Source organism: Pelophylax lessonae, assembly GCF_965119305.1.
Source record: "Pelophylax lessonae genome assembly, chromosome: 9".
Lineage (NCBI taxonomy): Eukaryota > Metazoa > Chordata > Amphibia > Anura > Ranidae > Pelophylax > Pelophylax lessonae.
Window position 1 is genome coordinate 148,340,574 of NC_138776.1, and position 26,699 is coordinate 148,367,272.

At 45.1% G+C, this 26,699-nt stretch overlaps 1 protein-coding gene across 1 annotated transcript in view; it reads right to left on the reverse strand.

Annotated features, from left to right (window-relative positions):
• SEC31B (SEC31 homolog B, COPII coat complex component) overlaps positions 1 to 26,699 on the reverse strand; it is a gene marked incomplete at its 5' end in the record, with an annotated part of 331,579 nt that overhangs the window by 224,621 nt on the left and 80,259 nt on the right. The window contains 3 exon segments of the mRNA XM_082267974.1: positions 2,977 to 3,072; positions 11,080 to 11,275; positions 24,293 to 24,416. Of these exon segments, the coding sequence (XP_082124100.1) occupies positions 2,977 to 3,072; positions 11,080 to 11,275; positions 24,293 to 24,416 (416 nt within the window).

Here is a 26,699-nt window from a genome sequence, read left to right on the forward strand (position 1 = left end):
CCCACCACTGGTGGACTAGCCTACTTTTTTTTAGAAGTGACTCCTCAAAAATGTAACGTACAGCAAAAGGTTTGGGGACCACAAAGGATAATTTTGGTTGTTCCTATTCCTTACAGGAAAACCTGTCAAAATAAGGTACATAAGGAAGGAAACATTTTTGGAGTACGATGCGACTTGTGCATACCAAATGACACAGCCATGTTTGTGGCTACATCAGCCGCATCCTCCATTTTAAAGTCTCGCGCACTGCAGTGATAAGTGCGTCTACCAGCGCTTTTTCATTCGCTGCTCCGACCATGGAAGAATCATCCCCACTATCGGATGGATCAGGGGGGTGTGATATAAAATCCCCCTGGACAGGCCGCGTCTATGGCAGGATCAGGCTCAGAATCGGATGATACAGACCGAGCAGGGGAAGGCGAGGGACACTTAATCCTGAGCCTTTGCTCACACGCCACTTCCACCCAAGACACTAAGGACTGCAGGACCGCCATCAGTACAAACATGGGAAGCTGGGGTTCCGAGGAACCTGCCACCTCCATGAGGGGGTCTGTGGGGGAGATGTGACCCTGAACCTCCATAAAGGAAAGGAAGACCTTGCAGTACAATAACAATCTTTTGGCACCACTAAAAGGATCCCCTCAAGGCTCAGGGTACCTAGCAGCAGAGAGAGGGAGAGAGAAAGAGATAACAGGGACCCCCAAAGACTCACCCTACCGACCGGAGGAGCACTGAGAATTCAAACCCAGCATCATCATGGACGCTATCCCTATTCATATGTCCCAGGCACAGGAAGAGGAACTAAGGAGGAAGAGGACTAGAAGTAGCTTGGGCATCCCCACGAGGCTTCAGTTGTCTCCAGCATCTCCCAGACTAAGGGAAAATGGCCCCCGTGCCATCATCCGGCTACACAAACATGGCCGCCAACCGGAGACAAGGCAGACTAAGGGAAAATGGCCCCTGCTATCAGCTACAAACATTGAAGCATGCTTCCACCCTCTGCAACACTGCACCTTCTGCAAGGGGACCCTCCCTGAAGGTAGGACACACAACGTTTAGGGGAGACTCTGTTGTGCACTTTTCACCGGTCTCTACACAGGGACCCCCGTGCACTACACCAACATGCAAACAGCAGGGCATGCATCTGGGGGTCTCCTACACTGGGACCCCTCCAGACTACCAGGGCGAGACACACACTATCCCAGGACCCTTACAGAGTGGGGAAAGCGGGGGAGACCCTAGGGGTCTCTGCTGCATTCTCTGCCCTGGGACCCCCACCAGACTTTAGGTCCAGACAGGGGGGAATGGTAGTGGGGGGAAACCCAGCTCACTGAGGGATTTAAGGATGGGAGGAGGGAACCTGCAGGCAGGTCCGACCGTCTCTGGAGGTTACCCACGTCCACCTCAAAGAAAACCACCAAGAGGGGAGAGGGGGGACTGTACTTACCCTTCCATGGCGCGGGCAATGCTCCAGAAAGAACTCCTCGCCACTGAAGTAGGGAAGCTGACGGCCAAGGGACCACTGCGACTCAGACCCAAGCCCGGTCGAAAGCGACCGTGCGAGACATTTAACTCGAGGGCCAGCCTCTGTCCGTGAGGCTATGTTGCGACTGACCTAGTGCGTAGCTGCGGTCTGCATGCACTCGCTGGCTGGGGAGACCACTGGATCTAGATTATCCAGCCCGTCGCCCAGCCCGGCAGTTAATTGTAGATCTTCCGAGAGAAAAAAAAACAAAAAAAGATGTAAGGAAGGAGAAAATTGCTAGGACCAGAGATCTTAGCCAGGAGCCTAGTTCCTTACTCCAGACTAGACAGATAAAAAAATGATTACCTAGAGCAGAGGAGGGGGTTATATACCAGCTTAGGACGGCCCATGGGCATAGCCAGGTGTTTTTTGTTCTGCCTAGTCCTACTCCCGGAGGAGGCAATATAATCCACTAGTTATGCTTTATGAAGCGCTGTGTCAGTCGATGAACGAAAGAGAAATATCTTTCTAAGCTTCTATATTCTGTCATCTAGGTCTCTGTTCACCTCTGATTTTTTACCCCTATTTGATCTCATCTTATTAGCTGCTTACCCGGAAGAACCTATATTCTCTTTATTTAGCCACTTGTGGACCAGCAGATTTCCCCCCCTTAATGACCGGGCCATTTTTTGCAATACAGCACTGCATTACTTTAACTGACAGTTGCGTGGCTTGCGACGCTGCACCCAAATAAAATTGATGTCCTTTTTTTCTCACAAATAGAGCTTTCTTTTTATTTTTTTACTTTCTGTTATAAAACACAGCCAATAAAAATAATTAAAACATCAATTTTTTTTAACATTTTAGGCCATATGTTTTCTGCCACATATTTTTGGTAAAAAAAAAATCCCAATAAGGGTATATTGATTGGTTTGCGCAAATGTTCTCACAACTACAAACTAGGGGATAGATTTATGGAATTTTTATTTCTTTTTTTTTTTTACTAGTAATGGCGGTAATCAGCTATTTTTATCGGGACTGCGACATTGCGGCAGACAGATTGGAAACCTGACACTTTTAAAGGGGACCAGTGACATTACTACAGTAAACAGTGCTAAAAATATGCACTGATACTGTACTAATTACACTGGCAGGGAAGGGGTTAACACCAGGGGCGATCAATAGGTTGTGTCCCTAGGGAATAGCAGGCACACAGGATCCCTGCGTTCATCTGTGACAGAACGGCCGTCTCCCATGTTTACATAGGCAGACTACTTTTCTGTCTCAATGGGAAGCGATCATGGGTGGCCGGCGGACATCCCGTCTGCCGTACCTGCTGATTGACTACCCCTCTGACCAATCTGCACGTGTGCACCCCCACTGACTGCTGAACGAAGTGACGTTCACGTACGTCATTCCGCGCAATAGAGCCAACCTGCTGCAGTGAAACTACAGGGACTGGTCAGCAAGTGGTTGAGATTTTGTCCCCTACATGCTCATCAGCTGTTTACCTGGGATTTTGCTCCTGGCGTCATTGGCACACTGAAATTATTGAGGTCCCATATAAAAACCTCCGAATCATTGGCACCAGAAGCCAAGAGATTACTCTGGAAAAGATAAATATAAGGATAGTTACAAAAACATGAGCAGAACTGCTTACATTAAGATATTAAGATAAATTGTGATTTATTTATATTTATTGTAGCTAAACAATATAAACAATTCTCTCTTGGTAGTCACAATTATATGGAATAGGTGGAACTAAATAATGTCCAGACAATTATCTAACAAAATGTAATAAACAAAGCATCAGTGTAGAATTAGCAATAGAAACCAAACACTTCAAATACTTAAAAGCATGTAAACCTAAAAACATAATACATAGTGCAGCATTCGAGCGCTTCGATGTGGTGGCTGCATCTTTTCTATTTTTTTCACCTAGTAATCACAGAGAACACCTTCCTGTCCCTGGGTGGCTATGTTCACTCCTCCACTGTATTTATGGAGGCAGCCACGGTGGTCAAAGTAACTAAAGCAGACAACCCTTCCAAGGATTGGTCAGCTGCAATTTATTACATTTTGATCTCAAGTTGAATTTTGGTTATCCTTTAAATGCAAAGAAAATGTAATTTGCTTTAAAATTCACAGCAAAAGGTTATTGTAAGTACTTGGATGATTTGTCTGAAAGAAAAACTGCATATGTGGTTAATATTTATATAGAAACATGTAATTTGGGGGGGGGCGGTAAGAAGCTGTAAGTTGTCGTTACAAGTGTCTTCAACAACAAGGCCCCCACAGACATCAGATTGTGTTCTCAGTTTCATTATACTTACACCAGATGATTGCTGTAATGAAAGAACCTTCAATAAAACACAAAAAACAAACCTCTCTCTTTCAATTTTGGGGCTTGCTGTGCATAGGATTGTGAGAAGCCAGCATACCAACATTTTAAAGAATACTTCTTAGGCTTCAGCACAATATACATAATTACATTAGTTCAGTTTGGACTAATGTAACTGTGTATACACTAGAGATGCACCGAAACATATTGGCCCAAAAACTGGATTTTTGTCTTACAGTAAAATCCTTTTCTCCGACGTTCATTGACGGACACAGCACCAGATCTTCTTGACCGATGGGTTATACTGCCCCCTACAGGAGTAGGACACTAGGGAAGAAAAATCTTTACCATGCCTATGGTGCAGTCCCAGGGAATATACTCCCACTTCCTGCTATAGGCACTCAGTTTTGTTGAAAGCAGTGTTAGAAGAAATATAATCCAATTCAAATGAGGGGTGGGTGCTGTGTCTGTCAATGAACATCAGAAAAAAGGATTTTACAGTAAAACAAAAAAATTTCTCTTTCGTTCATTGACGGACACCGCTCCAGATCTTCTTGACCGATGGGACATCCCAAAGCAGTGACAACATGAGGGGTGGGAAAAACACAGCAGGAATAAACCTTATTCCCAAAGGTTAAACTTAGCTAACGTGGTAACCAGGGTCTCAACCAGGAACAACTAGAGCTCACCTGAAAAAAATACATCCTCAAAAGAGGACTAGTCCTCTCAAACAGCAGCCTGCAAAACCTTGCGGCCAAAAGCAGCACCTGCAGAAGCCAACACATCCACTTTGTAAAATTTTTGTGAAAGTGTGCACAGACAACAAGGTGGCCGCCTTGCAAACATGCGTCACTAACGCCTGATGGCGAAAAACCCAAGAGGCACTAAGCGCCCTCATAGAATGCGCCTTAACAAGGAAAGGAGGATCCTGACCCTTAATGGAATAGGCCTGCATCACTGTCTGCCTGATCCATCAGGAAATGGACTCGGCCAGCCCTTTACGAGGTCCATCCATAAGGACAAATAGCGAGTCTGATTTCCGAAACTACTCCGTCACCGCCAGGTAAAAACCCTGATTGCCCCAACCACATCCAGAGAATGCAGGGCAATCTCCTTAGGATGCTTAGGCCATAAGGAAGGCAACACAATGTCTTCATTTAAGTGGAAACCAGAGATGACCTTAGGAAGGAACGACTGGCAGGGACAAAGCACCACTTTGTCTCTGTGAACCACCAAATAATTTGAATGACAAGACATTAAAGCCAAATTCAACACCCTGCATGAAGAAGTAATAGCCACCAAGAAGGCTACCTTCTGGGACAAAGTAAGCAGAGGAATCTCGCAAATGTTTTCGAAAAGATGGTTTCTGAAGGACCGACAGCACCAAATTGAGTTCCCATGGAGGCAAAAGAGACCGCACCAGGGGAGCCAAGAGGCGGACCCCCTGGACAAAAGGTGTGAACCAAAGAATGCCCACTTAATGGGTGTTGAAAGAAAATCGACAAGGCCGACAACTAGGCCTTGATGGTACCCAAAGCCAAAAGCTGATCCACACCCCTTTGGAGAAACTCCAAAATTCGAGTCACTCAAAAGGAATTGGGAGAAACCCCCTGAGACTCACACCATGCAATGTACGCCCTCCAGACCCAATGATAAATCTTCCTGGAAGTAGATTTTCTAGCTTTAAGCAGTGTGGGAATCACGATTCCGACACCCTTCTATCCTTCAGCACCTGGTTTTCAATAGCTAAGCCTTTAAAGCCAGCGACTGTAAAGCAGGATGCAAGATCGGCTCTTGAGCCAATAGATCTTCTCTGAGAGGGAGTCTCCAAGGGACATCGGCAACCAGCCGTACTAGATCTGAGTACCAAGACTGGCGAGGCCAGTGTGGGGCCACTAGGATGACCAAAATGTCTTCTGCCTCGATTTTTCGTAGAAGTCTCGGCTCAAGTTTTAGAGGGGGAAATGCATATATCAGACGATACTGGGCCCAAGGGGCCACCAGAGCGTCTGTGGCATCGGCTAGAGGATCCAAAGACCTTGCCATGTAACTCTGTACCTTCCTATTGAGACAAGAGGCCAACAGGTCCACTTCGGGAGTTCCCCACCAGAGACACAGCTGATGAAACACCTCCGGTCCAACGCCTACCAACTGAGGTAGTCTGCCTGCCAATTTGCCACCCCTGGAAAATGCACACTAGAGAGGGCTGGGACAAAGCGTTCTGCCCACCTTAGAATGCCGGCCACTTCCTGAGCCGCTAGGACCCTTTTTGTGCCCCCTTGGTGACTGACATATGCCACGGCCGTGGCATTGGCATTGTCCAAAAGAATCCTTACCGGGTGCCCCTGCAGACGGTCAAATGGGTCAGACAAAGCCTGATTGCCCAAATTTCCAGGATATTGATAGGCAGTCTGGACTCCTCCAGTGTTCAAACCCGCTGAGCACAATCCATGCCCAAGATGCCTCCCCACCCGGACAAGCTGGCTTCCGTGGTGACCACCGTCCAGTACAGGGGAAGAAAGGATTTTCCCTGTCGAAGAGCCGGTGAGCGAAGCCACCAGATCAGGGACCCTCTCATACCCCGGTTCAACAGGATCACATTGTCTAGAGACTGTGGATTCTTGTCCCACTTGGCAAGAATCTCTCTTTGCAGAGGTCTCTGTGCAAACGGAATCACCTCCAAGGTGGAGACCATCAGGCCCAGCACTTGCACACAAGCCCTGAGAGATGACCACCTGTTGGACAACAGGATCCTTATCGCATCCTGCAATTTCTGGAGTTTTTCCCTCTGAAGAAACACCAGGGCTGAGGCAGAGTCCAGGGTCAGGCCCAGATAATCCAGCTTGGTGGACAGAACCAGATCAGATTTTTGGAAGTTCAGTTTCCATCCAAACTCATGTAAGGTTCGAACAGTAATGTCTATGTTGTCCTTCAAGGCAGTTGAAGACTCTGCTCGCAGAAGATCATCCAGGTACCCCATCAGCTTGTGGACCCACAATCTTGAATTATGGAGGTCCATGGGTCCAGAAAGAAGCGAAGACGCCCCCCCCCCCCCATCCCAGACACGGGTGAAGGCGCCTCTTAAGGCAGAAGAGGGCTTGTCTGCGGCTCTGGAAGGACCTGATCTCGGCTTACCAGACCAGGGCCTCTTGGAATCTCCTGAGGGGGTTCGACTGGATTTTGATCCCTTGTCCTGAGATCCTGAGGAGGAAAGAAAGGGTCGCTTGTGAGCTGAGAAGAAAGGGCCACGTTTGCAACGAGACTCCTTGCTCCTGGTAGCCTGCGGGAGAAGAGTACTCTTTCCCCTGTAAGACCCTTAATGATCTCATCCATGGAAGACCCAAAAAGGCGATCTCCTACAAAGTGAAGATCAGACAGGACCTTCTTGGAAGCCTGGTCCGCAGACTAGTATTTGAGCAATATCATGCGCCGAAGGATCACTGCTGTCACAGATACCCTGCAGACTAAAGCCCCGTACACACGTACTGATCGTCGGCCGACCGATCGGCCGTCTTTTGTCCAGGGCTGTCGTGTCTGTTGAAAACTGCAAAAGACTGCACACTAATTTTGTCGGCCAACAACAGCCGACTGCAGAAGTGATGTCATGTGATGGTTAACTTTCCTTGTCTTTTTTCTTTTCTGAGCATGCCCAGTCTTACTAATCTGCTGTCTGTCGGCCGAAATCTGTACTGACTGGCGAACAATCGGCCGTTCTGGTGTTGGCCAACAAAAATTTTAATGCCTGCACGACAGATTCTGTTCGGCCGAAAATGCGCTGTCGGCTGTCGGAAGCATCATACTAACAAGCCTACAATCGGCCGATCTGTCGCCGGCCGAATATTTACGCCCGACAATCGGTACGTGTGTACGGGGCTTAAGGGAGCCACATCCAGAGAGGCATCACAGATAACTGCAACCCCTGGACCAACTGGTCCGCCAGCTCTACAAGGTTAAGGGGGGGTCTGTTCCCCTTCCAGATCCTGGCGCAAAAGTTTTGCCCGTTCCGCTAAGGACTGGGATACCAAAGTTATGGTAAACGTAGGCGTCAGACCAGAATTTCAGGTCTCCTGTCAAAAGGGTCTTTAAAAGCTGGAGAGTCCACCACCGGGAGAAGGGTGGCTTTATTTAACCTGGACACCTGAGAGTCCACCACAGGAGGTACTGTTAGCATTTTTAACAGGAACTCTTCAAAAGGATACCTTCTAGCACAACGCTTAGGCACCCCGACAGTGCGTTAAGGGAAACCCCACTGACCAGCAACAATTTTGTCAAAATAGGTGGGAAAAGGGCAGACCTTTGTCGCCTTTGAGGATCTGCAGGTACCGAAATGCATCGGCTTCCCAGACACAGCAGCTGCGTCCTCCAGTTTTATAGTTTCTCGCATGGATACAATCAGTGCTTTCGCTAGCGCATTTTGATGCGTGGCTGTAGTGGAAGAGGAGTCATCGTCACTATCCGAGCACTCAGGGTGCGTGGACGCAGACCCAGTAGGGGGACTTGCATACGCGGCCAAATCCACCTCGGAATTTGGGGAGACAGAGGATGCAGGTGAAGGCAGGGGACACTTTTTGCCCATACTGTTTTGCTAGTGACTCCAGGACTGCCGTCATTGCAGACAACGTGGACTCAGAGGGGATCAAGTGGTGAAACATGCGCCAGGGACTGCATGGGTTAACCTGGGGACCACACCAGCAGAAGGGAAAACCCCTCTAAAATAACCCCCACTCCTGTACAAGCGCCACCACAGGTCCCACCCAGATGCTGCTATAGCAGAAAGAGGGAGAGCTGTTTTGCACCAACAGGGACTCACCACCACCGAGCAGAGCACCAATGCTGCACGCCGTATGATGATCGGAGAGAAAAAGAGGAAGTTCAGGAGTTAACACTAGAGGCTCACTGCCAAATCAGCACCCCATTAGGCTCCAAAAACATGGCCGCCGCTGTATTCAATGGGAAACTACATATGTCATTTAACTCAAAAACTGCATCAAGAAACGTAACAAAGGTCTGTTATTGATGCGTTCTTGCTGCGTTTTCAATGCATTTTTTTTTTAACTGACCAAAAATGCAGCAAGCAAGATTTTTAACACAAAGGAAGCGCAGTAGACCAGTGTGAAGACATACATAGAATTTAAAGGGATGCATTTTGCTTAAGCTTTTCTAGTGCTAAAAGGTGCCGATAATGGCCGACAAATTCATATTCATTTTAATTCATGATATGAATTAAAGAGTCAAATATAATACAATTATATATAAAAACATTTTTTTTTTAAACTGTAATTTTTGGTTTTAGCCAAGTGCACCCTGAATTTTCAGATTCAACACCAACATTTCCATTCAGTGCACTTCAAGTATACACCATAAATACCATAACTGATTGCCACTTCTGCAAGCCTGCAGATTAAGCCCAATGTTGATGAAGCACAGGGCCATGGACCTATGGGTAGGGATCTGAGCTGAAGCCTGCGATTCATTTACCTCACACCAGAGTTGAATACGATGTGCGGCAATAATTGTATGCTATTGTGTATAAACACCATACCTGGCCAATGATACTGGAAGCTGGAAATCATTGAAGCAGACTCCAATGATCTCCACTTAGCTTCCAGGTCCTGTTCCAAGCAGCTGCTCTCCTGCATTGTGAACACAGGAGGTCAGCAGCTTGGCATATTGGCATAGGCAATAATCAGAGAATGAATCTGAATTAAAAGCAATGCATTCTCCAATTGGACAAGGTGGAGGCGCAGGGCAGCGATGTCATGCTCTCCACCTTGTAAGTAGCAGAGGGGGTTGTTAATCAGTTTCAGCTGCTTTGTTAATGAAATTAACAAGTGCGCTAGATATGTAACATTGAGAAGACCCCCAAAAAAGGATAGCTTTACAGGTGGAGACCACTTTTGTTTACTACTCCTCTTTTCTGACTGTTTTTCACTAGTTTTGCATTTAGCTAAGGTCAGTGTCACTACTAGTAGCATGGGGCGATACCTGGACCCTATAGAGGTTGCACAGGCAGTCCAACTCCTCCAGGATGGCACATCAATATGTGCCACTGCCAGAAGGTTTGCGGTGTCTCCCAGCACAGTCTCAAGAGCATGGAGAAGATTCCAGGAGACAGGCAGTTACTCTAGGAGAGCTGGACAGGGCCGTAGAAGGTCCTTAACCCATTCGTTGGACAGGTATCTGCTCCTTTGAGCAAGGAGGAACAGGATGTGTAATGTCAGAAATACAAAATGACCTCCAGCAGGCCACTGGTGTGAATGCCTCTGATCAAACCATCAGAAACAGACTTCACAAGGGTGGCCTGAGGGCCCAACGTCTTCTAGTGGGGCCTGTGCTCACTGCCCAGAACTTTGGTGGTGGGTCATTGATGGTCTGGGAAGACATATCCATGGAGGGATGCACAGACCTCTACAGGCTAGATAATGGCACCCTGACTGTAATTGGGTATCGGGGCGAAATCCTTGGACCCACTGTAAGACCTTACGCTGGCGCAGTGGGTCCTGGGTCCCTCTTGGTGCACAACAATGCCCGGCTCATGTGGTAAGAGTATGTGGCCAGTTTTTGGAGGATGAAGGAATTGATACCATTGAATGCCCCCCCCCCACTCTCGCCTGACCTAAATCCAATAGAACACCTCTGGGACATTACGTTTCAGTCTATCCAACGCCTCCATGTCTTAACTCAGTCTGTTCAGGAGCTCAGTGATGCCCTGGTCCAGATCTGGGAGGAAATACCCCAGGACACCATCTTTTGTCTCATAAGGAGCATGCCCCTATGTTGTCAGGCATGCATAAAAACGCATGGGGGCCATACAAACTACCGAGTACCATTTTAAATTGCCACAATGAAATTTCATCAAAATGGACTAGTCTGTTGCATCATTTTTTCACTTTGATTGTTGGGGTGTCTCTGAATTCAGCCCACTGTAGGTTGATCATTTTTATTTCCATCAAGCCATGTGGCATCCTTTCGTTCCTAACACATTACCCAGTCCATATCAGTATAGATATCCAGTATGATATTTTTCCCCATTGAGATCTGATCTGTTTTCAAAGTCTTCCTTTAATTTTTTTGAGCAGTATATATGCTAGTTACATTAAAAAATTGTCTTTTGATACAAATACATAGAGAAAAATTTTGTTTTTTTATTTTTTTTAAATTGGCGTTCAGCCTCAAAATGGTTACAAGAAGATGAAAAAAGGAGAGCAGTTAAATTTACATTAAACATTTTAATAATAGATTTGTGTTGTAACAAAGTTATCAACAGTAATACCTGAAATGGATTTAGGTCCAGTGCACGAACAGGACCCGTGTGCTTGCCACTCTTTCCAATGATTGGTTCTTTTCCAGATGTCAAAATCTGTGAAGCGCTATATAGCGTTATCTCTCCATTGTCTCCACCACCTACAATAACTCCAGAAGAGCCAGGTGAGGTCCCTTCAAAACTGCCCCAGACTATTTTATGAAACCTGAAACATTTAATGATAGGAGTCTGAAATCAAAGCAAAACCAATTTCACAAGCACAAAGCTACATTAAAAGGCTAATGGGGTGTCTTCAAACTGAATAATATAATAAATCCTAATTACTAGGTGGTTGATAACCTCAGAATTAATATTACATTGTTTAATGACGGCTGACTAAAAGAAAATGAGAAGGAGAAAAACATTTAGTTTGGTTTTGAATTTTACAAAGTTGTAGATACTGCTTCTCTTTATGTTAATGTTACACTACACTACAGGGTTTTTAAACATTTTAATAAATGTGCACAGCCCTGTTTAGAAAATCAAAACTGTACATAGCACCAGCTTGCAATCACTCACAAATTTCAAGTTTTATTGGGAAATTCTACTTCAAAATATCAGAATGTTTGTGTTCTAAAACTCATAAATAAGGTCATGCAACATAATAATGATACAAAACTATGGAATATATTAACATCTGTGTGGACCAACAAATTCCATGTAAGGATGGCAAAGTCAGAGTACTGATCTCTATCTAGCGGAGGTACTGTGAGGTGATCTGAAACAAAACTTTCAACAAAGGCATCCTAAATACACGGGCTGAGGGAGCTTTGCATACAAAAAGTATCCAACTTACCCTTTTATTTGCTGCAAAGGTCCGATGATCTAATACATTTAGAGTTTGGATGAGGTATTGTCATCAAAGGAGGTCCAACAAGGCTTTATTATCAGGGTTCACATACTTGAACAGCAACTATGACTGTGTAAAGTGGTCAGGGCCACCGAAAGGCAATACAGTTGGCTTGATTAGTTCAGAAGGGGGGTCCTGGGCACAAGCAGTTGTACTGCCCCATCGCTGAAAAAGATCCCTGTGTGCCTCTCTTCCCCCCCCCCCCCCCCCCCCCAACTTCTCCACAGCGCTGCCAGCTTTTACAGGGCACAGGAAGATCGGGTTCAGGGTGGAGAGCATGTTTATTTGCCCCTTCCTGTCCTGAATGAAAACCATCAGCAATCAGTACTGATCACTCCTATGCTTATTCATAACTCAAGCCTAGTAAATAGTGTTTTACTAGTCTTCAGTTTATGAGTGAACAGGAAGCCTCTGTACAGAACGCTTTTTGCTCATTCCTCTGCAGTGCAGTTGAGCCTGTAGAGAAAAGGGACTGAGGAATCTGCATCCTCTTTGTCTCAAAAGTGAGATATTAGGGGTCTGTTTAGGCCCCTGATGACATTTTACCAAAACCCCCAACAGGGCTGTTTAAAAAAAAAAAAAAAACTTGCAGAGCAGCGCCATTCACTTTGACGGGCAAAAACTTTGTAGCCGTGGCATGTTCACACACCCAGGCCCTGCCTCTGCAGGTGAAAGGGAAAATGGTTGGGGGGGGGGGGGGGGCTGAAAGGTGCAGCTCAACTGTGGGATTTACCACTCAACCTCACAAGTAAATGAGCCTCAAGGACACACAGGTGCTATGTGAATCAGTGATTTGTTCATCCAGCTGGGGCCGCCTGCTACTCTATGGGGAGAAAATTGCTTGACAAACAGTCGCAGGTCCTAAATTTGTGGGTCACTGGCTCCAAATGCACACTGTCTTGTGTTTGGAGCTTAAAACCTGCACTGACACACCTTTTACTTTTGGGTTCATACAGCTGCTGCATAATCATACGGTAACAGAGGGTGCTTGCACATACGGTAACAGAGGCTGCTTGCACATGCTCCAGCCACATAAACTGCTGATTCACACTGTGCAGGCCACAGCGCCCATGTGAGTTAGCCTAAGGCCCACATTCTCACACAGAACTTTATTATTCAGTACCATTTTCGATTTAGCAGGAAATGTATTAGGTTTGCATCTGCGAATAGTGATTTTGGTGTATTTTTTGTGAAAATATTGTTTTGCTATTTTCGGGGGCTTTATCAGGTAGGCTGTATGGGCCTTGCGACTAACAGCAGCCCTGAAAATGGCTGTAAACCCTTACTGAAGTGACCAGCCTTAGGTGATATACAATGGGAAAAAAAGGATTTGATCCTCTGCAGATTTTGTAAGCTTGCCCACTTACAAAGAAATTAAGGGTCTATAATGGTCATCATAGGTGTTTTATAATGATAGAGACAGAATATCAAGCAAAAATCCAGAAAAAAACCCACGATACAAATCTTAAAAAGGGAGTTGCAGTTTAGTGAGTAAAATAAGTATTTGATTCCCTACACACCAACAAAAATTGAGCTCCCTGGAATTAACGCGACTCCCTGTGTTTGGAGGAAGAAAAATGCTGATTATGATCCTAAGAACACCATCCCTACAGTCAAGCACAGAGGTGAAAACACTATGCTTTAAGTCGGTTTCTCTGCTAAAGGTACAGGCCGAATTTGCCACATTTAGGGGCCAATGGGCAGGGATGTATTGGAAAATCTTTGATGAGGACCTTCTTACCTCTCTTAGTTCTTCTTAGTGCCACAACGCTGAAGATGGTTTGTGGATAGGTCTTCCATCATGACAATGACCCAAAACATACCGCCAAGGCAACAAAAGGAGTGGCTCAAGAAGAAGCACATTAGTAGGGATCGACCAATATCGTTTTTTCTGGGCCAACATAGATTTTTCGAACACCCTTCAGGCCAATAGCCGATATTCTGTACATTTAAAGTTTTATTTCAATGACACTGGCAACAATGTCCCACTGATCAGCAGTAGGACAAAAATATCCTCCATATTCCCCTGAATAGATGGTAAGAGGTCGCTTCTGTTCCAGCATTCTTTGCAGCATGTTAAGTGTTGAGTTCCATCGTGTTGGAACAGCCTGAATCAAGTGGTTTTTGGGTAGGCCAAGGTCTTCTTGAATGCACCTTAGGCGCTGCTTGGCAGGGACTGAATGGTGGAAATAGCCTGCACACCTCTTCAGCATGCCAATTATATCAATCAAAGCTCTCAGGCTTGAACAGACCATCATTTACCACAAGTTGCAGGGTGTGTGCCATGCAACTGAGGTCTGACACTTCAGAAAGCCTCATTCCTTTCACGTTTGCTCCTCTGTCTCGACGCACAAACATCACTCTGTATTTGTTTATTCCCCAGTCTTCAAGCATGCCTAGAAACATTTCTCTAATGTACTCCCCAGTGTGGGATCCTTGCATCACTTTTGTATACAACGCCAATTGTCTTTTTGTCCATCCGCTGTCAATGAAGTGGCATGCAAGACTCAGTGATTGTTTGTCCTGACCAGCAGTCAGTTGTGAATGAGAGTGAGTTGCCAGCATTCTCTGGTTGCAGCATAGTCTTTACTTTCTCAACTACCTTTTGGTGAATCTTTCCTAGCATTTTGGTTCGATAATACTTTTCAGTCTTCAGTGTGTACCTTGGCTAAGCTACGGACATCAACTGCCTAAATCCAGAGTCAGACACCATTGTAAATGGCTACCAAACACTATTGCAAGTCCATGACACATTTATTATCAATCAACTGTGCTTACTCTTAATAAATCGTAATGACAACAGAAACTACCCAAATGACCCTGATCAAAAGTTTACATACCCCAGTTCTTAATACCATGTATTGCCCCCTTTAACATCAATGACAGCTTGGAGTATTTTGTGGTATTTGTGGATGAGGCTCAATATCTTCTCAGGTGGGAAAGCTGCCCATTCTTCCTGGCAAAAAGCCTCCAGTTCCTGTAAATTCTTGGGCTGTCTAACATGAACTGCACGTTTGAGATCTCCCTAGAGTAGCTCAATGATATTGTCAGGAGACTAAGATGGCCACTCCCAAACCTTCACTTTATTCTGCTGTAGCCAATGACAGGTCGACTTGGCCTTGTGTTTAGGATCATTGTAATGTTGGAATGTCCAAGTACGTCCCATGTGCAGCTTCCGGGCTGATGAATGCAAATTTTCCTCCAGTATTTTTTGATAACATACTGCATTCGTCTTGCCATCAATTCTGACCAAATTTCCTGTGCCTTTGTAGCTCACACATCCCCAAAACATCAGCGATCCACCTCCGTGTTTCACAGTAGGAATAGTGTTTCTTTCATCATAGGCCTTGTTGACTTATCTCCAATTGTAGAGTTAATGGTTGTGGCCATAAAGCTAAATTTTGGTCTCATCACTCCAAATTACTTTGTGCCAGAAGGTTTGAGGCTGGTCTCTGTGCTGTTTGGCGTATTGTAAGCGGGATACTTTGTGGCATTTGCGTAGTAATGGCTTTCTTCTGGCGACTCGACCATGCAGCCCATCTTTCAAGTGCCTCCTTATTGTGCATCATGAAACAGCCACACCACATGTTTTCAGAGAGTCCTATATTTCACCTGAAGTGATTTGTGGGTGTTTATTTGCATTCTGAACAATTTTCCTGGCAGTTGTGGCTGAAATTTTCGTTGGTCTATCAGACCGTGTTTTGGTTTCAACAGAACCCCTCATTTTCCACTTCTTGATTAGAGTTTGAACATTGCTGATTGGCATTCTCAATTCCTTGGATATCTTTTTATATCCCTTTCCTGTTTTATACAGTTGAACTACCTTTTCCTGCAGATCATTTGACAATTCTTTTGCTTTCCCCATGGCTCCGAATCCAGAAAGGTCAGTGCAGCACTGGATGAAAGATACAAGGGTCTGTCAGGAGTCCAGAAACTCATTGACCTTTTATACACACACACACACACACTAATTACAAGCAAACAGATCACAGGTGAGGATGGTTACCTTTATTAGCCATTTAAACCCCTTTGTGTCAACTTGTGTGCATGTTATCAGGCCAAAATCACCAGGGTATGAAAACTTTTGATCAGGGTAATTTAGATAGTTTCTGTTGTCATTATGATTTAAAAAAGAGTAAACTCAGTTGATTAAATTTAATGGCTTCAGCCAAACACTAACCATGAGACAAAGAAAAGTTTTTGTGTTCATATTCTTGGAAAAATGGACAAGAAATCATAAATTCTGCAAGGGTACGTAAACTTATGAGCACAGCTGTATATAACCTCCCTCTCTGCTCTAGGTAATCAGTTTAGTAGGAAGCAGAATTAGAAGTATCAGAACTCCATAGAGGGATGGGTGCTGTGTCCATCGAACTCCGAGAAATGGATTTTACGGTAGGTACAAAAGTCACATTTTCTCTTTCGTTCATCGACGGACACAGTGCTCCATAAATCATAACTAGTGGGATGTCCAAAAGCAGTGCCAAAAGGAAAAGGAGGGGTGGGGAAAATAACCCAAAAGGCTAAACATAAGAGCCTTTAACCTTTAAAGAAAAAACACCCCTCAAGAGGGAACAGACCCTTTTAAACAGCAGCTTGCAAAACTTTGCAGTCAAAAGAAGCATCCACAGATGCCAAAGTACCTACTTTATATCATTTTGTAAGGGTATGCACGGAAGACCAAGCCCTGCCTTGCAAACTTGCAATATTAAAGCCTGGTGACGAAAGGCCCGAAAAGCACTCAGCGCCCAAGTAGAATGTGCCGTGACAGGGAAAGGTGGAACCTGACCTTTAATGGAATAGGTCTGAGTCATCGTCTGATCCATCTGGAGATTGTAGATGAAGAAGTGACCAGCCCTTTTCTTGGTCCATACGTAACCACAAAAAGCAAGTCTGACTCCTGAAAAGACCCAGTAGCTGCCAGATACACCCAAATTGCAAAAACCACATCCAAGGTATGCAAGGCAAACTCCTTGGGATGAGCCAGCTTGGGACACAAGGAAGGCAACACAATGTCCTCATTCAAATGGAAGTCAGAGACAACTTTGGGCAGGAATGATGGACAGGGATGAAGAACCACTTTATCCCTATGGACCACTAAATAAAGACAGCAACGGGATAATTCTGCCAATTCCGACACCCTGTAGAACGAGGTAATAGCCACCAAGAATGTCACCTTCTGGGATAAGGTAGGCAAGGGAATCTCCCGAATATTCTCAAATGGGGGTTTCTGGAGAACTGAAAGTACTAAATTGGAATCCCATGGCAGTAAAACAGACCGTACAGGTGGAGCCCCATGTCAAACCCCCTGAATGAAGGTACAAACTAAAGAGTGCATGGCATGGGGTCGCTGAAAGAAGATTGCCAAGGCAGACACCTGGCCCTTGATGGTACTCAAGGTCAACTTTGATCAACGCCCTGTTGAAGAAAGGTTAAGATCCGAGGGTGTTTTTTCTTTAAAGGTTAACGGCTCTTATGTTTAGCTTTTTGGGTTATTTTCCCCTTAAATCAATAAGTAGTGCCAAAAGTGGTCCTCATCACATGAAATGATAAGTGTTAAAAAGGGGAGAAAGAAGGGGAATAACCAAAATTGCTAGAGTGCCCTATGAAGGGTGAACCAATGCAGCTCTTCAGTATGCAATTAGCTGCAGATTTCTGGTGCTCCATTGACCTTCTGCTTCCTCCTCATTTCCGTCTCCTTTTCTCTATTTGGTAGCGCATAGGTTTATCTTTATATACATGCAAAAAAAAAAAAAGCTTCCTTAGAATTTGCCAGGGAGCATGCTGAAAAAGAAGACTACTGGGACTCTGTATTCTGGGGTGATGAGACCAAGATAAAGGTTTTTGGAAATTCCCCTCTGGGTGACCTATGTACATTGCAGGGATTTTAACAAACTTTGATGCAAATTCCTACCTTTTGTTATTCTGAAGAAATCCCCGTTTGTTCCTCTGTGCTGAGTGAGTCTAAGGGGAGTGGTTTCATAATTATCTTTCAGCTGTGGCACCTGCAGGGCACTAATGAGGAAATCTGCTGGGCTGTATTATGTGATAAATAATTATATATATACATACATATATATATATATATATATATATATATATATATATATATACACACACACACAGCTGCAAGAAAAAGTATGTGAACCCTTTGGAATGATATGGATTTCTGCACAAATTGGTCATAAAATGTTATCTGATCATCATCAGCTAAGTCACAACAATAGACAATCACAGTCTGCTTAAAGTAAACTAATAACACACAAAGAATGAAATGTTGCCATGTTTTTATTGAACACACCATGTAAACATTCACAGTGCAGGTGGAAGAAGTATGTGAACCCTTGGATTTAATACCTGGTTGAACCTCCTTTGGCAGCAATAACTTCAACCAAATGTTTCCTGTAGTTGCAGATCAGACGTGCACAACGGTCAGGAGTAATTCTTGACCATTCCTCTTTACAGAACTGTTTCAGTTCAGCAATATTCTTGGGATGTCTGGTGTGAATCGCTTTCTTGAGGTCATGCCACAGCATCTCAATCAGGTTGAGGTCAGGACTCTGACTGGGCCATTTCAGAAGGCGTATTTACTTCTGTTTAAGCCATTCTGTTATTGATTTACTTCTATGCTTTGGGTCATTGTCCTGTTGCAACACCAATCTTCTTTTGAGCTTCAGCTGGTAGACAGATGGCCTTAAGTTCTCCTGCAAAATGTCTTGATAAACTTGGGAATTAATTTTTCCTTCGATGATAGCAATCTGTCCAGACCCTGACGCAGCAAAGCAGCCCCAAACCATGATGCCCCCACCACCATACTTCACAGTTGGGATGAGGTTTTGATGTTGGTGTGCTGTGCCTCTTTTTCGCCACACAGTGTTGTGTGTTTCTTCCAAACAACTCAACTTTGGTTTCATCTGTCCACGGAATATTTTTCCAGTACTGCTGTGGAACATCCAGGTGCTCTTGTGCAAACTGTAAACGTGCAGCAATGTTTTGTTTGGACAGCAGTGGCTTCCTCTGTCGTATCCTCCCATGAAATCCATTCTTGTTTAGGGTTTTACTGTTTATTGTAGATTCGCTAACAGGGATGCTAGCATTTGCCAGTGACTTTTGTAAGTCTTTAGCTGACACTCTAGGATTCTTCTTCACCTCATTGAGCAGTCTGCACTGTGCTCTTGCAGTCATCTTTACAGGACGGCCACTCCTAGGGAGAGTAGCAGCAGTGCTGAACATTCTCCATTTATAGACAATTTGTCTTACCGTGGACTGATGAACAGCAAGGCTTTTGGAGATACTTTTATAACCCTTTCCAGCTTTATGCAAAGTCAACAATTCTTAATCGTAGGTCTTCTGAGAGCTCCTTTGTGCGAGGCATCATTCACATCAGGCAATGCTTCTTGTGAAAAGCAAACCCAGAACTGGCGTGTGTTTTTTATAGGGCAGGGCAGCTATAACCAACAGCTCCCATCTCATCTCATTGATTGGACTCCAGTTGGCTGACATCTCACTCCAATTAGCTCTTGGAGAGGTCATTAGTCTAGGTGTTCACATACTTTTTCCACCTGCACTGTGAATGTTTACATGGTGTGTTCAATAAAAACATGGCAACATTTCATTCTTTGTGTGTTATTAGTTTAAGCAGACTGTGATTTTCTATTGTCGTGACTTAGGCTGCATTCACACTTGAGCGTAGCGTTTTTTTACAGCGATTTTACCGCAATTTTTACCGCGATTTTCAGGCATTTTTTTTCAGGCGTTTTTGGAGGCAGGCATTGACATCTATCAAAAACGCTGGTAATCTGCCCAAAAAGAAGCTCATGTACTTTTTTCAGCTACAGGCGTTTTGCAAAACGCTCAGATGTGAACAGGGGCCATTTAAAAAGAGAACAGGTTCTCTTCACCATTGAATTGCGAGGACAGCGACCCCTCAGGAAGGGGAGCATTCGGGGCAACCTCATCATTCTCTAAATCAGAGGACACCTCCATAGACGGACAAAGCAGCGGCCATTTTTGGCTATCAACCATTTTCATGACTAAATCAACTTTTTTTGCTAGGCTTTCCAGAGCTGCTGAAATTGCGGCCAGCGACTGCGATCCGGACTGTCCGGGAGTCTCACAGAGTGAGGGTCAATTCACAGTTTGGGACTCCATATTGCAAGTTGCAAAAAACGGAGCGCCGATCGCGGTTCCCACCAACAATCACAGCGGTCTGCAGAGATCCCCTTTAAAATAAACTAACAGCAGAGCGTGCAGGGATATGTACGCAGGGACCCCAGTACTATACCACCTCAAAGAAAACGTCCTCCTGATCCTTCCAGCAGCATGCAGAAAGATAGGAAATTACCTCGGCCAGGAGCAGGGAACAGAGCACAGGAAGTGATCTCGCCTGAATGAAAGGTCAGGCTGCTCAGTGCAGCACAAGTCTAGGGGGAAAAAAAATAACAATGCCCATGCTTAAGATGGTGGCGCCCACGGCGAGACATGCGGCCAGGGACCAACACTATGAAGGCTTCAGGATCGACAACAGGAACCAGCAAGCCCAAGGTACCATGCCACCCCCCCTCCAGGGTGCCAGGCGCTCCAGCCACATAGCCCCCCGCAGGAACAGGGAAAGGCAGGGGGATAAGACACACAGACCGGGCACCAGGCGGGCCGGGGGGATCTTTCAGGAGGCACAAATCCCATTATCCCCAGGAGAGGGCCCACATCCCCCAAGGTCAGCAGGGGCAAGGAGGCCACATTTACTTACCATACCATGGACCGGGTGGGCTCTGCTCCGGGCAGACTGCCTCCCACCCGAAGTGGGGGTGCTGCCAGCCGAGGGGTAAGCTGCAACTCAGGGCTTTCCAGGTCGACGTGTTCCGGCGAGGCATCATCTCGCAGGCTTGTCCCCATCCGGAAAAGGGGCACCATAGTGGCTAGGCCTAGTGCGGGACTATAACCTGCTCACGCTCGTAGGCCAGGCTTCGGGGAGCATAAGGATCTAGATTATCCAGTGCGAAGCCCCAGCCAGCATCGTTGCTTGTAGATCACCAGGAAATTCTTCCCTGAACACTAGCTAGCAAGTGAGTAAAGAGAAATAAAAGAAAATATTCTGAAAAGAATACAAAAAACTGAGACCGGAGTCCCAGCAGGGTTATGTCTGGAGGGACAGCCCGGTGGGCGTGTATATGTAAAAACTTTGTACTAACGTACTGCCTAGACTACTCCTGCTGGTGGCAGCATAACCCACACAGCTCATGAAGATGGACGATAGAGAAATAAGTGAATTAATAAAGTCCACCACCAAGTGGATACTAATGGGTCTCTTTATTTAAATACCCCTAGGGGACATACAATGACTAGAGGACGTAATACGTCCTATAGCTCGCCCTTTAGGGGACAGGGATTTCCCTGATTCAAGATGGCGCTTTAGTTTAGAGGTCCCGCGGCTCAGACCGAGGCGTGGTTAATGCTCTAATATAAAATGTGGTTAGTCAGCACGCTGCCCGTGCCCCAGAACGACGTCATTTGTGATGAAACGCGTCGGTCGTGACATGCTGAATCATATACAGAATCACATTTATATAGCACTGAAGTCCAAAAATAAAGAGAGAAGAAAAAAAGTCCAAAGTAAAAATAAAGTGCAAACTGGTGTCACCTATATTAGTGACAAAAATCTTCTCAAGAATGCTTCAGTGATCTCCCATCACCCATGAACGGAGTTGCAAACCCACCTAAATGAGTGACTGCCACTACAGCACCATAACTGCCTCAATCAGCATGTTGCTCAGACACGGATCATTGGAATATAGGGATTCCCAAGACTTCTCCTTTAAAATCTCCAACATTGAATAAATAAAGCTCACCAGGAGCCAAGAGAAGATTCCAATAGTGTAGTACTTTTAATGTAAAAAGCATATAGACAGCACATGTAGATGTAGGACAATGGATCAAATCACTCACATCTAAAACGCGCTGTTGACCCGGAATCGAAACAGCAGCATGAGATGAGCACCAAATTCTCCTCCCTCGGGGACTGGACTTCAATGCTGTATGTGATTCTGTATATGATTTTGAGGCTCTGCACTTTTATTTTGCACATTTAACAGAAGCACTGATATACTACCTTTAAGTGCTAGCAGCCTACACAATTATTCTTTCACAGCACGGATACCACTGCTTTTTATTAGGGGTGCCCTATGAACAGAGTGAAGAGTTCAGGGATATGCTATGTACAGAGTGCAAAGTTCAGAAGTGCACTACTGTACATACAGATTGCATAATTCAGGCGTGCGCTGTGTACAGAATGCAGGATTGAGGAGTGTGCGACATACAGAGGGCAGGGTTTAGGAGGGACTTCTGAATTTACAAGTACTAGTGGTGAGTGGGGAGCAGGGGCCAGAGCCCTTCCAGGCTGGGGAAAGATAGTGACTATATGGTCGAGATCCACCCAGGAGCCTGGACCAGCACATGGCTCAGCCTCTGAGCGAGCAGCCGCCTCCACAGCCCAGCGCTCCAACATGTGCGGGGGGCAGAGAGCGAGCCGGTGGGGAGAACTCCGCTACCAGTCTTAGAGACGGCAGGGGACAGATGCAACATCGCATCGATGCTGCATCCACCTAGGTAAGTAGGAAAGGCTATCACTCCGGCGTGCACGGTGAAATGTAGCCTTTAGAGTGTAATTACTGTATTTGTACGTAGAGTCCTCCAACGCATACATTTAAGCTTCTGTGTGTGTGTCTGGGATGGGGATTAAATTTTTTTTGCTGTTGTTGATACATTACATTTTTTCTACCAACCTTTTTTTACCCCCCTATCACATACCGGAAAGAAGTCCCCTATGTGAGGGTTTCTTTATGCAACAGGTTCCCTTTAACAAAACATCAGGAGTCTAAAAAGCCCTACAATTAAACAAATGCAGTGCAAATTGCACTGCATTTGTTTCTTTGTCAACCAGCATTAAAGTGATGCAGGGGCCCAGACATGAGGTTTTACAAGTACTTCCATGTCAGTAAAATAAAGAGAACCAGTGAACGGAGGGAGCTGGTCAACCTCTCCTCTACACAGCGGCACCCACCATGCTGATTCCGGTCTGTCATGGGTGTGTGGATCCCAGAAAATATGGCGGGGGGATCCCCTTACCAGGGTGTGTGGAAGCAATCCAGTGGCTGGACAATCACCAGATCACTTCTGTCTGAAAGCTGGCTTGTCAGATTTACATACACTTTTTTTTTGCAGAATCATACTCACCGATGCTGCATCTGTCATCAGCCAGGCTCTAACACTGCGTGCCGAGTGATCAAATAATTACACAAAACACTTACAATAAGTAATTTCTGCTAAGTGGGGGAAATACCAGCTTATGAGGCCAAGGGTATACTTCTTTTCCATAGTACAGCAATTGATCATTTTGTTAAAACTATTGAAAGCAGATTTTCCTTGTGTTTTTAATTAACACTATATCACCTTTATCTGTAGGCACTTTAAACGAAGATCTAATGTTTGACTTGTGTATATATGTTGAAAAAGTCACCAATGTCTGTTGGGTGTATTTATTATTTTAACAGGACTATCTATACAGCAACCAAGAAAATTCCCAAGGGTTCATAACACATAGGGTTGATTTACTAAAACTGGAGAGTGCAAAATCTGGTGCAGCTGTGCATGATAGCCAATCAGCTTCTAACTTCAGCTTGTTCAATTAAGCTTTGAATAAAAAAAAAAGCCTTGGAAAAAAAAAAAAAAAAACACTAGAAGCGGAGTGGTTTCAGGGCAGAGCTGCACAAGACTTTGCACTCTCCAGTTTTAGTAAATCAATAAAGCATAACTTATAGCTTCAATTGTAAGATAGCTGTTCGCTATTACAAAACATCCAAAAAAACCTTTAGGCTGGATTCATACTATTGGGAATTGGAAGCAGGTTTCCCCCCATCCAATTCGCATCTCAGGAGATTGTGACCGTCTCTCTATGGAGCTGGTTCACATATCTCCGAAGTGGCTCCGGTGGGAATTGCACAGGAGTCCTGTGCATCTTCTGGTCCGTTTCAGGTCTGAATTCAGCCAAAAATTTGGACTGAAATCGGACTTGAAACGGTGAACAGGGACGCACTGGACCCCTGCTGGGAGCCGCACAGGACCCCTGCTGGGAGCCGCACAGGACCCCTGCTGGGAGCCGCACAGGACCCCAGCTGGGAGCCGCACAGGACCCCAGCTGGGAGCCGCACAGGACCCCAGCTGGGAGCCGCACAGGACCCCAGCTGGGAGCCTCTCCGTGCAGCAGTGTGAACCCAGCCTTAATCTAATAGAGAAAGCTTTCACCAGGAAAAACCTTCTAGAAGTTATAGCTCATACCTGCTGGATGCTAGGTAGACACCTTTTCGTTTCAGGTCCGGAAAAGGATCTCCAAAGTCAACCTCAAAGATCTCTAGAGCCGCATTGGTGTTGAATGAAGCATCTAGCTGCTGCGCAGATGTACCTAGGAAGAAAAAACACTGATACAATAAATATGTTGTAGTTGACCATTTACTAAATAGAGTTATTAAACATAAAAAATTCTAAACACTAAAATTCACATTTCAAGAGAAAACCCCCTTTACCTATTCCAGGACGGCCCTGTTAATTAGACTGCAAAGTCTGTGCGGACATACTATACGAGGGCTCAAAATTTCAAGTCCTCAGCTACTAGCCAGGCCTTAGGAGTTACTCGCCACCAGTTGCCCCACCCAACCTCTACCCTGCCCCTAATGCCACCCCTAAACACGCCCTTTTAATTATCATATTTTATTTATTACAGTCAGATCAATAAAATAGGGTTGCAGATTGCTGGTTTTGGTTATTTCTATTTGCCTTATTCAGTGTAATAATTACACTGAATAAGAAAAAAAAATAAATAAATAACCAATACCAGCATTCAGCAATCATATTTCATTGATCTGACTGTAATGAAATAAGGATAAAATATGTATTTACTACTATAGGCACTGTACACATCATTACTGTCTTAAGTAAATATTTGAATGCTATAATAAATATAGCATTAACAAAATTACAGACAGCATCCCACAGACTCCTCACCCAATACTCTTCTTTACAATTTAGGAGGTTGCCAAGACACATTCCCATAAACCTAGCACTGGTTCACAGCAGTGGTCCCAGGACTGGTCGAAAATGGCATGCAGGAAGCCTGGTTCTTGACTGATAAAGTTCAGAGCCTACCACCCATAGCAATGCTCCTCCGCCTGCCCCTTCCAGCACATTTCTAGCACACCTCCCCAATTGCCAGCTCCAACTGTGTCAACGGCTGGACAGGTGGGGCAAGGGAAGGCTACGCCCACCATAGAAAAGCCTGCTGTGAAGTCTAGGATCGGGGGCTAGGATTTAGCGGAGCCTGTCCGATCAATGGGCGGGTACGTGTTACATTTTATGTGCTGTGGAGAAAGTGAGCAGGATGCAAGGAAGTGAGTGGAGCAGAACCTGTCAGTACACCCAGCACTGCCAGCTACCAGCAGCGTTCACCTCTCCCCTCTGATGCGGCTCAACACTCGCCCTTAATTTCCAATAACTCGCATTTAGCGAGTGGAAATTTTAAGGGCTGTACTATACTATAATCAGGGTGTTGCCAGCAACTCTGATCTAAATATGCAAAATACACCCACCTCTGTCCTCAGTGGTTCATCTATTACTCCCTAACCACCTAGTCTTCACCCTCACTGTTACCACAGCACAACCCTCTATATCAAGTTGCAGGGACATGAAAATAACTTCTTTCCTCCCTAGCCATCAAGAAAATAAATAGAATTTTTGGCTTACCGGCAAATTCCTTATTTTGAAATACAGTACAGAACACGAGGCTTGAATTAGTTAAATGCAGGCTATTTTCAGAAGGTTGGACACTGGAAAAACTTGCTAGGGCAGCCCCTAGTGCAAGCTCATAGCACCAACCAATTTTTTTTTACCACAGACGACAAAGGGAAAGGGGCCTTTGTCCTGTACTGTACTCAAAAATAAGGAATTTTTCAGCCAAGTTAAAATTCTCATCTTAAAATCGTACAGTACAGGACGAAGGGGTTGTATTCATAGACTAAGGGACATCCCAAAGCAACAAACTGAGGGGTGGCCAACGAGATAGACAAAGAGAATTACCAACTGGTCTGCAAAAAAAACAAGGGTTAAAGAACCCGAAAACAATCAAATGACAGCTTATAGCATCTTGCAGCTGACGCTCCAATCAGCCGAAGCCTGAACATTCACCTAGTAAAAAACGTGTAGAGAGTGTGAATAGAGGACTAGGTGGCAGCCTTACAAAACTGAGATACAGATGTTTGATGCTGGAAAGCCCAAGAGACACCAACAGATCTGGTGGAATGAGCTCTGATAGGGAAAGAGGAACCCATTAAAAGGGCATAGGCCATGGAAATATGCTGTCTGATCCACATGGTAATGCGGGAGCAGGAGGCAGGATGCCTGTAGGTAGGATAAAAAGTAACAGTTTAGGGAACAGAACCCATGGCTGCCAAATATACCCTTGTCAGCCATGACAACATCCAAGCAGTGGGGGGAAATTAACATAACTTGTTGAAAACATGACAGATTAAAGGGAGAACAATATCCTCGTGGTGGTTTAAGAGATTTCATCTTGGGTACAAGAAGGTCTTGGTCTCAAGACCATCTTGTCCCTGTGCAATACAAAAAAATGGTTATTTGCAAGAAAGGGATGCCAACTTAGAAATATACCTAACAGTCATAATCTCCACCAAAA